Source organism: Astatotilapia calliptera, chromosome 22 (assembly GCF_900246225.1).
Source record: "Astatotilapia calliptera chromosome 22, fAstCal1.2, whole genome shotgun sequence".
In the NCBI taxonomy this organism is placed as follows: domain Eukaryota; kingdom Metazoa; phylum Chordata; class Actinopteri; order Cichliformes; family Cichlidae; genus Astatotilapia; species Astatotilapia calliptera.
Genome location: NC_039322.1, coordinates 16,288,239 through 16,304,837, shown reverse-complemented (window position 1 = coordinate 16,304,837; position 16,599 = coordinate 16,288,239). Strand labels below are relative to the sequence as shown.

General features: G+C 38.5%; 2 protein-coding genes across 2 annotated transcripts; one reads left to right on the top strand and one right to left on the bottom strand.

Annotated features, from left to right (window-relative positions):
• Nucleotides 1-2,443: 2,443 nt before the first annotated feature.
• On the bottom strand, nt 2,444-11,631 carry ptdss1b (phosphatidylserine synthase 1b). Its single transcript, XM_026157028.1, has 13 exons — nt 11,319-11,631; nt 11,136-11,227; nt 10,153-10,197; nt 9,946-10,070; nt 9,473-9,631; nt 7,153-7,304; nt 6,619-6,760; nt 5,584-5,696; nt 5,352-5,417; nt 4,374-4,473; nt 4,094-4,153; nt 2,932-3,010; nt 2,444-2,842 (listed from the first exon to the last, which is right to left on the bottom strand). Exons 1-13 carry the CDS (start codon nt 11,495-11,497, stop codon nt 2,745-2,747), a joined length of 1,410 nt encoding a protein of 469 aa, XP_026012813.1. The 5' UTR covers nt 11,498-11,631; the 3' UTR covers nt 2,444-2,744.
• Nucleotides 11,632-11,838: 207 nt separating this feature from the next.
• mterf3 (mitochondrial transcription termination factor 3) lies at nt 11,839-15,914 on the top strand. The gene is made up of 8 exons (XM_026157249.1): nt 11,839-11,923; nt 12,765-13,138; nt 13,234-13,386; nt 13,490-13,679; nt 14,983-15,130; nt 15,232-15,303; nt 15,389-15,550; nt 15,657-15,914. The coding sequence occupies exons 2-8, from the start codon at nt 12,772-12,774 to the stop codon at nt 15,849-15,851; spliced, it is 1,287 nt and encodes a 428-aa protein (XP_026013034.1). The 5' UTR covers nt 11,839-11,923; nt 12,765-12,771; the 3' UTR covers nt 15,852-15,914.
• Nucleotides 15,915-16,599: the final 685 nt, after the last annotated feature.

Sequence of the window (16,599 nt, the reverse complement as noted above, 5' to 3'; positions counted from 1 at the left end):
ATCCAACTAAATAATAGTGCAAAATTGTAAAAATATAGGCTTATATGCATTAAAAGTAATAACTGTATTGTGGTCCGGAATCATATGCCAAGGTATGCAGGAATGTATCAACAACACACATCTTCACTACATCCATGAATCTTCTCTGTGAGCTTCCTCTTTTCCTCCTTCCTGGCAGCTCCATAGTCACCATCCTTGGTCCCATATATCCAGTATCCCTCCTCTACATGCCCAAACCATCTCAGCCTTGCCTCTCCCTGTGGTTTTATTTGGCAAATATTTTATGACAGACACCCTTCCTGATGAAACACCAACAGTTAACTTAAGTAATAAAAAAATACATTAAAGAACAATTAAATAGTAATTCAGATAAACGATAGCTGCTACATCACCATATTTCATCTCACAAACAATTTGACCCATTTTGATTCTTTATAACAACGATATGTTGGATTTCACTGTGGTAGCTGGCAGAACTAAATGAAAAGGTGACTCATAACCATTTCCCCTTCAGACTCCTGTGGAGGCTGAATTAAGCATTCCTGTGTAACTTGTATAATGTGGTGTATAAATTACATCTTTCTACACATTAAGAGTAAATCAGATATACAACCAATGCTTTGCTTTTTACACTCATTGATAGTTATATTAGGTACACTTGTTTAATCAGCCAAACACATGGCAGAAACTCAGTACACTGAAGAATGTAAATATGAAGACAATGTCAAGAAAAAACGGGCATCAGAACGGGGAAGAAAGGTGATCTAAGTGACCTTGAACATGACATGGTTATTGATGCCAAAAAAGTATGAATATTTCAGAAGCTGCTGATCTACTGGGAGATTTTCTTGTAAGTGGCCGTTCTCTGGTCCGTGATGTCAGAGGTCAGAGGATAATGCCGAGATTTCAACGAGCCACTTAAAAGGCAAGATGCATGTAGAAGAGCATCTCTGAATACAACACACCAAGTTTTAAAGCAGAAGAGCACACAAGGTGCTGCTCATGTCCGCTATATAAGAGCAGGACGAATCTATGTAACAAAAGGTTAAAGAAGCTCTGAAGGCAACCCAATACTAGAAACATGCAAGTAATAAAATGGCAGTTGAATATAGCTTTGCACTCACAAAATGTGTTGTAGAAAGCCATAGATATTTCAAGTACCCAGGGAAATTGTTCCTTTAAAATGTCAACAAAAGAACTGTAAAATTAATGTTTGTTGTCCTCTTGTTGTTGTTGTTTTGAGGGACACAGAGAACAATGAAATAAAAAAAACATGAAAAAAAGACTACATTTATTTAATTTTTGTTTTAATTATGTGTACAAAAACAGTTCAGCCATTCAAATCCTTCATGGGTAGTAACATGTCATGCACTGTTTGCTGTGTTGTCTGCAGTTGAAACTCAATACATTAAAATAATCAGTGAAGAAAGTTAGCACTGAAATTAAAACTAACACTAAATGAAAGCTTATTCTACACATTTAACAGCTTATTTAAAGTAATCACATGTTGTATTATTAATGTCACATTTAGTCAATCCAGATCATAAAAAAATGCATTAAAAAAGATCTTTTTACACAAATATTGAGCCACTGAATGTCACAGTTCTGTGTTGGGTACATCACACATTCATACACAGCATCACACATCTAAAAAAAACTTTAATAAAGGAACAGCTGGTTAAGTAATTCTTACACTCGTTTAAAACATAGACAAAGTCTATTTCCTGCTGATGCTGTTTTGATTGAAGAAACTTATAGACAGTAAATGCACCAGCATCATATAACCGTAAAAATATTAAACTGACAACATTAATAACCATCATCATCATCAAATCATCACAGAATCAACCCATCTACAACTCTTAAACCCAACAGTAATTGAGATCTTTAGTGTTTCTTAAAGCTATTAAGGTCAGTAAATAAAAACACACCAGTTAAAAAGGTTTAGTGCAAATAGTCTACATGAGTGTTGTACAGCAGCGGTCGCCAACCTTTTTTGCGCCACGGACCGGTTTATGCCCGACAATATTTTCACGGACCGGCCTTTAAGGTGTTGCGGATAAATACAACAAAATAAAACTAGTACCGGTACTGAAAAAAAGATTTATTTATAACACGTGTGAAAAGACCCAAGAAAACCGAGTTAACGATAAAAACGATAACAAAATAACGCTGAAAACCGATAAATACCCTGAAAACCATACATTTCACACCTGAGCCTCAACTCTTGCGGCCCGGTACCAAACAACTCACGGACCGGTACCGGTCTGAGACCCGGGGGTTGGGGACCGCTGTTGTACAGGATGGTGGGTGTGGACTGGTTGGTACACCCCTCACTTGACAACATTATTCCAGTGTTTAAAAACAATATTGGTTGTGGAATGACACAGACTGCTGTTACAGTCCAAATAAGGCACCATTTTCTCTCAAACTCCAGCACATATTACCTCATTACTTAAGTTTATTTAGAAACGTCTTTGACATTTAATAGAAAAGAAATTCAATCAAACTTTAAGCCTGCTGTCGTGTTCTGGCCTCCCACACCTTTAGAAGTTCAAACGGTTTATCAAGTAACACCGATATGATTTCTGGAATCTACTTTTTGGGGATTAATTGCACCAATGATGCAACTTACAATATTAATTAAATCCATCCACATAGTGCATACTGTATTCCTCTTGGTAAGCGCATCATTTCCTCATCCTCCTCCACAGAGGTCACAAATATTCAGTATCAGTTGTTGCTTATTGTCTCTTTCCTCCTTGACCATTTACAAATCTGTTCCTGCCTGCAGCTCTCCTCCGTTTTGCAGGCTGCACAGTTCTTGAGGAATATTCCTGAGCTGTGGAGCAAAGAGACACAAGACATGATAAACATTTGAGATGGAGTTTAGTGAAACGTTGTCATCAATCTGCATGTTATGAGACTGACCTGCAGCACCATCTGTGATGAAACCACATGAGTCAATAACACTCCTGTCATTGCAGTCGTGCCTTTGCAGAGAATTTCTCTGCCAACAAAAAGAAAACCAGAGTCACAAACACAAACAGTCTGTACAACTCACTCGCTCAAAACACTGCTCTGGCTTGGTTCAAAATATACAGACGGTTTCAGAGTCCTAGTTTTCTGCATCCATGCTCACCGTCATATTCTAATGGTGGTGCTGTGCCATGCTTACACACAGGGCACTTAGAAACAGTTAACTGTTGACATTAATGCTAACGCCAGAGGGGTGCACCGTGAAGGGAGATTAATGGCACAGTGAGCTATATCGAGGTTAAAGTCAAAGTTTTCTGTGTCAAGAAAGTGACTCTGTTTTGGCTAAATCACCATGGTAACTCATGCTGCACACATAACCTGGTCAGGAGCAGAGTTTTAATTTAAAATAATCAAGAAATGCTTTTCACTGATTCTTTTTTCTTTTTTTAAACATCATATCCATGTGATAAAGATCCTCTGCTGGGTAAATACATCTAATATGTGCAGCTTGTTAAGCCGTAGCTTACTAACACCACCGAACGTGCAGCTAAAAAGTTGAAGCAGTGCATTTTTTACTGGGATTTGCATGTGTTCAGTTGGCGATGGAGGAAAAAATTAATATAAATGTTTTTATATTGGGTTCTGATGCTTACACAGCAGCACTGAGATTCACTCAGTATTAAAATAAACTTGATGTATTGACAAGAGTCAAATTTTAAAGCTATTTAACTTTGTTTTATTTATATGTTGTTGTCATTTATATATACTGTTTAATCATCATCATCATCATCATCGGAAAATAATCTCTGACTGGAGTAGCTTTCACTGAAAGAGATCACTTTGTGCAGAAGAAGCGTCATGTGAAACATTAAACGGCCCTTTTTATGTAAATTTGCACATAACCTTGAAGCAGAAAGCCCGGCTTAACAGAAAGGTTGATAACCACCACTGTGATACCTGCTGTGTGTGACTGGGATTTTAGGTTTTACCTCTTAAGCTTTCTTTGTAGTACATCCCTCTGTTCTATTCCACAGACGGAGGTTTCTACTATCACAAGCAAACCAAAACCTCTAGAAACATTTAAGTAAGCAAGCAGCCCAAGGCCCCATCTCACCTTCACTTTCTTTTGCTCATACCACACCATCCCATATAAGCACAGGAGCGTGATGAGTGCCTGGAAGGAAAAGTATGCAAAAAATGAGTCTGCTTAAAGAAAAAAGAAAATATAATCTGCTACTCCTGTAAAAACCACAGATAATATTTGTTCAGCACATCAGATGCAACATCCTGCAACATCTACCTTATTAATCACTTATTTTCAATCTGTTTTAATAATCAATTACTGTAGGTGACACATATCATTTAATTATAAATGCTCACTTGTCTTTTCTTACCAGACACAGCAGCCACAGGAGCACGTAGCGAATTTGTGTCTTGGAAAACAAGTCATGACCAAATTTTACACAAGCAAGTGCCTCCAGGAAAGCGATGGCTCTTAAAGAGAAATAGAGAATAAAACAGAAATGATGTGTTTGATCTGAATGATTCAAAAACAGACATCTGTATTCAACAATGGCCCCCTCTCTTGGCCATGCCTTTACACTGCGCTAAAATGCCTCTATTGATGCATGAGACTCTAAATGGATGTTGTCCATGTTACTGTTCCCACAGTATTAAGAAGCATAACTGATATTCATTCAGCACACTGTGCAGTGGGAAACTCTTTCATTTTTAAAGGTTACACTGCAGGGGTGAACCTCAGACAAGAGAGCAGCATCAGCGTTAAGTTGCTGACGGAGAGTGTGCCGGTCTCGTTGCTATAGTAACCGGAGCAGACTAAGGACATCAGCACCTTTGTGTCTGAGAGGACTACATGATGTTATGAATTTCAATTGACATGAAGCTACACTGTTATAAAAATGAATCCAAAAGGTTTAAATAAAGATTCAAACTGTAGTCTAATGCGACAGCTTGACACCCGTGCTTCGTGGCCTGATTTGATTATGGTTAAGCTGGCGCCAGTAGCAGGAAGTGTCCATTTACTCTCTGGTTGAAAATGAGCGAAAGCTTTGTTTTATGTGCTGTTCAACAATAGATTTCAACCATAAACAGAATTAGATGAGTAGTATGTGACACTTGTTACAATGTTACTTTGAATTTGCTCTGTTAAAACCAGTGTGGTGACAGCTTCTGCAAAGCATGCAAATAACTAATAAAAAAAGATTCAAGCCAATTTTACATAATGACAAAGGAAATGGACAAGCTATGGCTCTAGCTACAATTTTTAATTTTTACATTTTTTAAAACATCATCTGAAGATACTCTTAGATAAAGAAAATGCTTAAATTGACAGTAAAAAAAAAGATACTCACCCAAAAACCCAACACTGTGTGCCAACTCGCTTACACTGAGTGTCTGTCAGGTAAGCATAATATTGTCTAAAAAACAAACAAACCCCAAAACCCCAAAATCAGTAAGCAAACATTAACACAGCATCCTCACAGACGTGTATTTAGTAGGTACAACCTGAATAAGACCGCATAACATTGTAATTACCACTGCTCAAAGATTGATAAGTGATGTAAATTTGAGGTTTAATCGTACCGTACAGTGGGTGCAGTGATGACTCCGATGAGGAGGATACGACACCAGCTGAGAGGGTGAGAGGCCTGGAAGACGAAGATGTGCTTGAGGAAGAATGTGTTCAGCTCTGTCAGCTGTGGAAATAAAGATGTGTAAGACAAAGAGGATTTCACAGGAAGTGTTGCTTATGTACAGTGAGGCTATTACTGAACATATGATTCTTCAAATGAACGATATTCAACGGACACATTAGTGAATTGATCAATGGCTCGCTATTTTGCAAGTACAACCCCGATTCCAAAAAACTTGGGAAGGGGTGTAAAATGCAATTATTTAATAAACCCATATTTAATTCCCCCCAAAACAAGGAAAATATATCAAACTAAGAAAATGGGCCATTTTAAGAACAAGTGAAGTTTTTTTTATTTCTTTTATCTCAAAAATGTTTCTCCATGTGTACCACTGTGTACCATCCACTCTTCTTTTAACAACAGTCTGTAAACGTCAGTGAACCGAGGATAGCTTTCCTATCTGATGTAGGATGCTCAACAGTCTTGGGTGTTCTTTGTTTAGTTTTTTTCTTTCTTGATGCTCCAAATGTCTTCAGTTTGTGAAAGGTCTGGACTGCAGGTAGACCAAAGCCAGGCTCTTGTCTGCAGTGTTTAGCATTGTCTCGCTGTAATATGAGAGGCCTTCCTTAAAAAATACATCTGAGCCACTAGTTTCGCCTTTGTTTTTTGTGTGGTCAGGTTTTTTTTATTTATTTATTTAAATTTGTTGAGCAGTTAGTGTGGATATATGTTTAGTTGCTATTTTTGGCTTTAGTTTAGTTTTATTCATTTGACCTCTTCTAAGGGTCCTGTCTTTTTTGTTCATTTTGTATATTTTTGCATTTTTGGGCATAAATAAAACATTTGATATCTTTTTTTATGTTCTACTGTGAATAAAATATAGATTTATGAGATTTGCAAATCATTGCATTCTGTTTTTAGTTTTTACGAAGCACCCAAACTTTTTAGAACTGAGTTTGTGTTTCTGAATCACGGTACACCCTACCTGCCACAGGATCATAAAGACATAAATGCCTGCAAGCCTCTGGAATGATGATTTTGGATCAAACCAGCGCACGAAGGTCCAGCTGGCTGGAGTGAACTGAAGCACAGCTCGCTTTATCTTCCCTGTGGTAGTGTGGATTTCCCTGGACAGAAACAGTGTATTGTGTCAGGGTTGCACTCATAATACAGAGATCTACTCATGTTTGAAACATTAAACATTTGAACATTATTCAAGGTGAACAAAAAGAAACCAATTGTTCTCCCTGTGGTCAATTATGTGAAAAATATCTCTGAATGTAAATCATTTGAGAACAAAAAGGGAAACAAGAACGCCAGGAAGTTGAATGATTAAGGTTTATTGATAAAGGTTTTAGAGGAATTCCAGAGATGCTTTTTTTTGGCTTTTAGGAATTTAAAAAGACAACTTTGTCTTACACATATTATATCTCTTATCATATTATTAGATTGTTTCAGCTGTTTCTAATGTTCATGGCAATTCTTTTACATATGGGAAAAAAGAGAAGAAAATACTGACTTGATGCTGGCCCAGCGATACGTCCTCATCTCCAGAAAACGGCAGACGGTCATTCCCAGCCAGATGCCTCCTCCATTACACAACAGTATGTCGAGTATCACCTGATCCCACCAGCACTCCGCAAAGTTTGGTAGAAGGTGCATGAAGAAGAGCTGTGACCAAACATGGGACATGAGTTAATATACAGTCAGCGAAAAAGAAATTACAGCTTTTTACAGTTCTAAGGTTTATATAAGAGAACAAAGTCCATCTGGTCCCTATCGGGTTCCAAAATCATTTAAATATAAACTGATGGATAACAACACATAATAATTTATACTGCGTTATTCTTTATTGAACTAAAAAATTGTCAAAATGCAGAAGTAGTATGCAAAAATTATTCACCAGGTTGTTGAACCACCTTCAGCAGCAATAACTGGAACTACTCGTTTTCATCAGTCTCACACAACATTGTCGAGGAATTCTAACACAGTCTTCTATGTAGTGTTACTTTGGTTCATTGAGGTTTGCGGGCATATGTTTACGCACAGCTCGCCATGCCATTGCAACACAACGATTAGTTTCCTTTTCAGCCGTTCTGTTTTAGATTTGTTCCTCTGCTTGTCCTGTTGTATGAGCCAGTTTAAGCCAAGCTTTATCTCTCAGACAGATGGTCTCACATTTGACTCTAGAATACTTTAATATACAGAAGAGTTCAGGGCCGCCTCAATGACTGCGGGTGTCCAGAACCTGTGGCAGCAAAAAGAGCGCAAATCATTACCCCTCCACCACCAATGCTTGACAGCATGAGGTGTTTGTGGCGATATGTTGTGTTTGGTTCTCTCGAGATGTGGTGCTGTGGATTCTGGCCAGACATGTTCACTTAGGTGTCATCTGTCTAAAGGACGTAGGGTTTCCTTTACAGTGCCTAAGAACTGCACGAAGGCACTGTTGTATGCAAATCGTGTGTACAAATGTTTCACAGGAAAATCTGTAGTTGATGAGTATTTTCATACCTCAAATTGCTCATACTATAGGCAGAAATGCAGAAGTCCCTCTGATCATACGTACAACCAAATCACAGCCTGTCTGACTTGGAAATTTAAACACAAGTCTTTGAAATTGACATAACTACTGCTACTAATTATGACAATAAAACTATGGTTACAGTTTTCCAAAACACCATAAGCTACAAAATGTTCAGAACTACAACAAAAAATGCACATAAAGAAAACAAAATATGTAAAATGGGAAAAATGGAAAGGTCTAAGCGTTAACCTTCCATTTTCTTCAGCTTATCTGGGGACGGGTCATGAAGGCTAAGCCTAGGCAGAGCAGCCCAGCCCAGGCCTCCCAACAGCCCCCTCTTAATTTCCTCAAACTTATCCCAGGGAACACCGAACACTTCACTCTTACACTCGGCTATCTCTTCACCACGACGAACTGGTGTGCTGCGTCCACAATCCCTCTACTTTAAACAAACTCCATTGACCCTTATCTCATCTTATCGTATCTTACATGTTCTCAACTTTCATTAAACATGACTTCTATCATTTCTGGATGTCATCACTTACAGTATAATTTCTTAACAGTATCCCATGGATGCTAGAGAATCTTTTTTTTTTTCTGTTGCAGTGAACTCCTCATCTGGGGTTATTCTTTTCACAAGAAAGAATAACTTTTATTGTAGTTTTGTAATTAGTCTTTTTCCACTTGAGCCACAGTGGGTGTCTCAAGGGAAAAGATATTTAGCTCTTCTGCATTATATGAGCCTGAGAGCTTTTAGTAATTTATTTTTAAACCATCGTCATTCCCATGGAAACACTTTGGAAAGCCGTGCCTCTTCTGGCGATAGTAATTTTGAATATGAACTCATTTTTTCTGCAAGGTAAGAATGTTGCCACGTAAATATTCGTTCTTTTTAGAGCGCAGAGGCTTTCTCCTGACAACCCTTCAGACTTTTTCCAGTTGTAAGATTTAACATTTCGCTCTTGTGTTGTTGCAGTTTGTCTGAGCATTGTACATTCAGACCATGGGGTGGATTTGCTGAGACTTCCACTCCTTGGCAACAGTCAAGACCACAGCTTTTGTTATGTGCAAAAAGCCCCTACTGCTATTATACTGTCATAAATGTCTCCCAGACAAACAATCCCTGTTCCCTGCACAGAATAATCTGAAGCACTGTCATTCTCTCGCATGAGCTGGATTACTACAAATGACTGATAATTACTCTTCTGTGACCTTGCAGACTCCCCGCTTTGTGAATATACAGCATGTTTATGACAGATTTGAATACAGGCAGATCAAGCCTGCTGTCATGCAGAGATCACATGAATGTTACCTCAGTGAGTTCCCAGGTTATGCTGATGGTCCAACACAGGCCGTAGCTGCGGATTAGCAAAGCCTTCATGGCCCATCCTCCAAAGTGGCCAAACGCAAAGATGTCAAAGTGGCTCAGGATGCGCTCCCACGTTATCACTGTACAGTTTACAGCATACTCCTGTTAGGGAGAAAACAACAGTAACAATGCTAACAATCACGCTGATCCCTCCTTTTGATTACATCTTTACTGCTACCACAATTACTTTATTTTACTGAAATCTGACTACAGAAGTGTGTATTCACTGGTGAGCAGATTCTCCAAATAGATCATATTATGGAGCATGTAAGAACATCACTACATAGATCATAAAACTTTATTGAAAAAATAAAACAACTATGCGGCATGATTATTCTAAAGCTATCAAAAAATGGCTTTAGAGGATTTTAAGTTTCACTTCAACAGGTTCCAAAAAATGTCAAAGCTATACTTACCATGACATCAGCCTCCCGTTTTGCATAGCGGAGGTTTGGGTCCAGCCAGTACATTAGAGTCTTCACTTGGTCCCAGTTAAGGAAGATAAGGAAGACAAGAAACAGGAAGTAGAGCACACTGAGACCTACCCAACACAGGAGAAAAGTGAGTTAGTGACGATAAGGCTACATGAGAACTGTATCTTAGCAGAAAAGTTAAACACCCACCGAACACCATTCGCCATATTGCAGGGTGTGGCCTAACGAAGGGTCCTGAAATAGAAAGCATCATAAGGTGATTGTACTATTTATAATAAAGTGATCATGGAAAATACAGATCCAATGTCTTTTTTGCACAGTAATATCTTTAAGATATATCTATATATATATCTATATCTATATATATATCTATATATATATCTATATATATATATATATATATATATATATATATATATATATATATATATATATATATATATATATATATATATATATAGATATAGATATAGATATAAAATTATACTTCTCCACCTTATATACATTTGGTCTCAATCAAATATACAAGCCGATTTCTGAATTTGCAACTTAAAGACAACTGCATTCAGACAAACAAAGATACCCATGAGGCCATGAATGAAATGTCTTTATGGCCCCACATCTCTGATGCATACAACAATACAGGTATGACGATCTGATTAAACAGCTAACTGAGTTTTAACAGGTAATCCTGAGTCTCTAGCTTTAGTTAACAAACTATAAAGAGCTTACTACATTTATTTTAAAGCTACACTTTAATGGTAGTTTATAACATAAAGTATACATATACTAATAAATTAAGACATTCTTACAGTCATTAATCATATTTAGTTATTTCGTGGGTAAAATCTATTTTTTAATCAAGTCTATTCTGGTCTGGCTAAGATGACATATTTGACAGATTTGAATACAGGCAGATCGAGCCATATTTTTAAAATGACAAAAACTGACAGATTTGATTTCATATTTTCCAGTCACCTAATTCAATCAACCAAAAGTCAAAAACTGAAAATACTTGTAGCCAGAAAAGTAGTAACTCCGTAAAAGCGATTAAACTAGTAATTAATCATCAAAGCAGTACTAATGAATCCACTGTTTCAGATCCACACGGTGACTTTATCACACTCGACCATCCACTAAAGGAATGTTATTATGAGTAGTTATTAACTCACCATTAGGAAAGGCCAGTACACTGATGACCAAGAAGAAGAAGACGACTACCAACAAACCGACACGGAGGTTGTTATCTGTGTGCTCATCATCCCTGTCACGGCACAAATTCGGGTGTGAACTAAAACATGAAGCTTTTTAAAACAATTGTAAACAGCAACGTACAATTTCAGCTTGTTATCTACCTGGTGAAGGCAAAGTACATCAGGCTGAGCACAGTGACTGTCAGCAGAGTGATGGTGTGCGGCTTATAGAAGAAGTCAATGGAGATATCCTCCACTTGTTGCTCGTTTATCATTCGGAAATGTAAGTTATAGTTCGCATCGTCCTTCCTCGGTATTCGGGGTCCAATCGTAGCTGCCATGTCGCTGAGACAAATGCCTCCTCCTGAACTTTACCGATGCAAATTTATCCGTGAACACTAAAGTTGTGAAATTATGAGGGGTGATGTAAAAACAGACCAACAATCAGGAACCTTGAAGACGGACTGAACCAAGCCTGATCGTAGGGGCGTGGTATGCCAAAGAGTTTTGTAATACTCCCCAGAGCAAAAGTTATAAACTACAGCAGTGCATTTTTTTAACTGTAGTAATGTTATGTTATGTTTTTAATTTTGTATGTATGACACTTTTTATCTGCTAAATATAAAAAAAGACATCAGGTATGCGTAAAAACACGGCGTTGTGGCACGTCCCATAAAGTGACGTTTACGTGAAGCACTTCCGTTAGCGCGCACGTGAAAATACTTGACATTGCAAGACGGTGAAGAAAATGCTTTGATTCATAAACAGTGAGTAATACAACACTCTATGAACTGACGCTGGATTTAAAGAATTATTATTCTGCTAGCATACAACGATGTAACCGTGTCCAGCTAGCCTCTCGTAGGCTAGCAAATCATTAACCGAGCTATCTGCATAGCTAGCTAATCCGGGGAAAGTATATATTAGTGACTTAAGGTTTTTGTAAATATGAATGACACGAGCATTTCATCTTTGTCTTTTTGAAAAACACACCATCGCGATGAGCAAGGCTGACCGTGACAGTGGTGAACTCCACTGTTGATCCTTTCCCAGTTCTGGCCCACTTGTCAACCAATCAACATTTAACCGATGCACAGTGCCAGTTGAGATTTTAGAGGACTGCACCCAAGCACTTTTGCAATTGGCAATTTTTTAGTGACACGACAGGTCCTTAAGGACCGTCACTTCTTCTTTTGTCCCCCACTTGTCCAGTTTCCTCAGATTTTTTTGTCAGGGCATACTGCAAACTATGCTGAGACATACCTAAAATGTGTAGACACAACACTGGTTCCCTTGAGTCTGCCTTTTTATGGTGGAAGGATTCGTTTGTCCGTGTTAAAATGAGGGAAATAAAAACATTTCTCTGAAGGCCAGATAAAAACAACTTGGCTTAAAATTGGTGAAAAAGCAGCCAATGTCCAAAGAAAACAAAGTGAAAGACCTTCAGAAAGCCTGGAGAACTGTTGCTCAAGACCACTTTAAAAATTACAAGAAAGTCTGGCTACTTGAAAGTAAAATATAAAGGAATGACAATTGACTGAAGACCTTTTCCCACTACTGTATGTTGCATGGTATGCCTCTAAAATATGTCATGTTCATTTCTTACAGAATAACCATGGCCTCTACTTGTGCACAGCTGTGTCTAAGAGGCACAGGTCCTCTTTACTCTAAGACGGTGAGCAGTACCTGGCAGTATTACACTCGGGTTCAGCAGCGGATTAAGGTGACAAGAGTACCAACAAAAGTTATTAGTGGATTATCGATCAGGGGGAATCACACAACAGCAACAACGCTGACAAGACTGAGGTGGAAACAACAGATTTGCTTCTACAGTGACTCAGCAGCTAAATATCTGACAAACGAGGCAAAGGAAGGCACGAATACACAAGAGCTGTCAAGAACTAAAGTTGGAGCACACAAGACCTCACTGTTACCAACCAGAGATGCTGCACTAACTACTGAAAATAGTCATATATCATTAGGTAGGTAGTAGTTTGCTGCTGTGATTGTTCATTAATTTAAAGGGTTTTTTGTATCACGTTGGAATCTTCTCATCTGTAATTTCTTTATCAAGCAGATTTGGATCCTGTGGCTCAGCCTTCAGCTTTAGAAGAGATCAGTGATGAAGAGGCCATCAGTATATCTGTTCCCTCTGCCATCCCTCCAGCCTCCACCACTCTTAGAGATTATGTCGATAAGTCTGAGACGCTTAGCAAGTTGGTACAACTAGGTAATCAAAATAACCACTTTGGAATCACAGTAAAACCTCATCTTCAAAATCTGAACTCAAATGTTATTATTTCAAATCATTCACCCACCCCTTCTCATTGCAGGGGTGAACTTGTGGAAGCTGGAAAAAAGGCCTAATGTAGGCTCCATGCTGCTGAGGCTCAACTTCAACACAGATGTGACCCCGCGGTTACTGTTTCTCAAAGACATCGGCGTGGAGGACTCTCGCTTCGGCTATATTATCTCACACAACCCCTTCATTCTCACTGAGAGTTTGGAAAACCTACAAGCCAGGTAGCTCAAAGGCATCTTAATGAAAAGCTTTACATGTCGAGGATCTTTATTGTAACATAAATGTGTCTGATGTGATTAAGTAAACCCATGAAATTTAAAAAATCTTATCTGATTTTGATTTTGCCTGATCTCCCTCTAAAAGTCATCTTCTCTTGTACATCTGGACCACTTTAAGGGCACTGGAGATGTTTTGTTGTTGTTGTTTTGGGTTTTTTTGCTCATGTAATGTCCCATTTTGAGCACCTGTTTTTTTTTTTTTTAACAATTTAACCTCAGACTTGAACAAAGAGCAGACAACAACCTCTGTGTCATACTGACCCATAATGAGGCTCATCACTTGTAATGAGACCTTGTCTGCATAGTATGAAAGCCCGAAGGTCAGGAGCATGATGATGAGGATGCTCGTTGTTGTTTTTAATGTTCAGGACATTGTCCACATGAATTTGTAAACCAGAAACAGGCTGTCAGTGTGAGGTTTAGCTGTGTTGTCTTAAGGTGGCTGATGGAGGACGTTCAGTGGAAACAGCTGGAACTATGGAGTTTTTTGGCCACACTAAAATTATTGGCCCTCACCATCTGCCTATTTGTTAGATTTGCCTCCCTGGAGCTTACTCAAAGTGAAATCCAAGATAATGTTTTGCCATTTTTACATAATGGAGGTGATACAGTGAGCTTTGGCAGTGCAGATTCAAGGGCTCAGAATAGGATGGAACCCGTGAAAGAGAATAGCAGGACCCCCCGGAGCCTAAATGCTGGTGATGGAGAGGAAGGTGGCTTGAATGGAGCTTGAATGATGACAGCTGGAGATGAGGAAGAGGTGGGTTGTGTTATGACATCTGGGAAGAAGAAAAACGGATGGGCAGTGAGGTTTAAACCAAGCAGCGTAAATGCTGATTGGCCTGGAGAAGGCCGGAAGAAGGTGATTGGACTAGACCAGTGATGACAGAAATGGCTCAACAGTGTGGGGAAAGTGGAAGTGATAAAGTTTAGATTTATCCGGCAGCACCTGGAAGTGGACAGATGTGAGGCCATAGATCTTCATTATTGAACTTACTCATATACTTTAGGACCTTCTTGGTCGGGGTTCCAAGCGATGTGAAGTGAAACGATATGTGATGTCAATGGCCTTTCAGCTGTGTCGCTGTAATGACCCCACGCACATTAGGTGGTACTTGATTGTAATAGAAAACTTCTGAAATTGAGTTGAGTTGAGTAGGTACTGCTGGAAAAGAGCTATTTGTGTTCATGTGTTGTGTTACTGTTATGACACTGAGTGTTCTCTCTCTCTCTCTCATTTGTGAAGGGTGAACTACCTCAAGTCAAAGAACTTCAGTTCAGAGACGGTTGCGTCCATGGTGTCCAGAGCTCCTTATCTGCTCAACTTCAGCGTGAACAGGCTGGACAACAGATTGGGTTTTTATCAGCAGCAACTTAGCCTCAGTGCTAACAATGTATGCAGCTATGATTGGAGATATAATATATGAGCCGTGCTATTATGCTTTTGTTATAGTGTGTTATTACAGCTTATAGGTTGTTTTGCATTTCTCCCCAGACACGGAATATTGTAGCTCGTCTTCCCAGGTTACTGTGTGGCAGTTTGGAGCCCGTTAAAGAAAACTTAAAGGTACAGGAAAAACAGGAGACATTATTAGAAGTTGTCAGTTTTCAGATGTGTTGTTCTCAGTAGATTTTGTTGATTTACTCTACAGGTGTGTGAAATAGAGCTTGGCTTTAAGAGAAACGAGATCCAGCACATAGTTCTCGCTGTGCCCAAACTTCTGACTGCCAATAAAAGGAAGCTGACAGAGATATTTGACTTCATCCACAACACCATGAAAGTACCCCACCACCTTATCACCAAGTTCCCACAGGTAGGCCTCTCTTGCGCTCATATTTTCAAGTTTTAAAGTACTATGAACTGATTTTCTTTGGCTGTTTTGAGGAATTCTAACTCCAGTATCTGACATCTTTTTCCAGGTCCTCAATTCCAAGTATTTGCGCCTCAGAGAGCGCCACCTTTTCCTCGAGTATCTCGGAAAAGCTCAGTATGATCCAACCCTGCCCAGCTACATCTCTCTGGACCGCTTGGTGTCTTTGCCAGATGAGACGTTTTGCACTGAGTTGGCTTTGGCCACACTGGAAGATTTTTATTTATTTCAAAAGACACTTTGATTTTTCACCAACAGCCACATCAGTTATGTGCCAACATTAAAATATAAACATGGAGCATCAAAAGAGCTTGAAATGAACTGTTTTGTAAATATAATGATATATTAAATAGTAATGTTTAAAGTAAATGGACTGATTCTTACATAGTGCTTTTCTACTCTATTTGAGCACTCACAACACAACTTGCCTCATTCACCCATTCACACCCATTCATGCAAGCAGTTTTTGCTCTTTCAGCCGCAGCAATTGCATAATACAATCATGCAGCTATTTAAATTATCTAAGTTGCATCCAATATTTTTCTGGTCGGGTACCGAAAACCAACATGGGAAATCTGCAATTACCTAAATGGGTTTTCCTTTTCTCATTTGAAAAGCTTGATTGTGAAAGATTCAAATTGCTGATGTCCGCAGTTTTAACTTTGGATGAAATAATAACTATTTCACACATGCTTTAGAATGAGCAACCATTACTGAATGAAACTTTGAAATTATAAGGACATTTTTAATCTAAATAGGTATTTTTGTCATCCATTCATTTATAAAATCATAATAGTTATTTGGGTTGTGTGTGTGTGTTGTTTTTTTTTTTTTTTTTTTTAAATGTTGGATAAGTACAACTCTATTCCTTAATTGACCTCTGTGGATTTGAGCACCTGGCAAACATCATGCAAACTTCCTTTTAATTTTAACATTTTAATTTTTGGTTCTGATCAGCTCCATTTATTAATATTTTTAATTCCTCAGGAATA

What these genes read in the sequence shown, in the direction of transcription:
- mterf3 (XM_026157249.1), top strand. Translation starts at nt 12,772, where the DNA reads ATGGCCTCTACTTGTGCACAGCTGTGTCTAAGAGGCACAGGTCCTCTT. An exon ending in TTAGCCTCAGTGCTAACAAT is followed by an intron (nt 15,131 to 15,231) that starts GTATGCAGCTAT and finishes ATTTCTCCCCAG; the next exon opens with ACACGGAATATTGTAGCTCG. An exon ending in TTATCACCAAGTTCCCACAG is followed by an intron (nt 15,551 to 15,656) that starts GTAGGCCTCTCT and finishes ATCTTTTTCCAG; the next exon opens with GTCCTCAATTCCAAGTATTT.
- ptdss1b (XM_026157028.1), bottom strand. Translation starts at nt 11,497, where the DNA reads ATGGCAGCTACGATTGGACCCCGAATACCGAGGAAGGACGATGCGAAC. An exon ending in TAACCTGGGAACTCACTGAG is followed by an intron (nt 7,305 to 9,472) that starts GTAACATTCATG and finishes GTTTGGTCACAG; the next exon opens with CTCTTCTTCATGCACCTTCT. An exon ending in ATCACTGCACCCACTGTACG is followed by an intron (nt 5,418 to 5,583) that starts GTACGATTAAAC and finishes TTTGTTTTTTAG; the next exon opens with ACAATATTATGCTTACCTGA.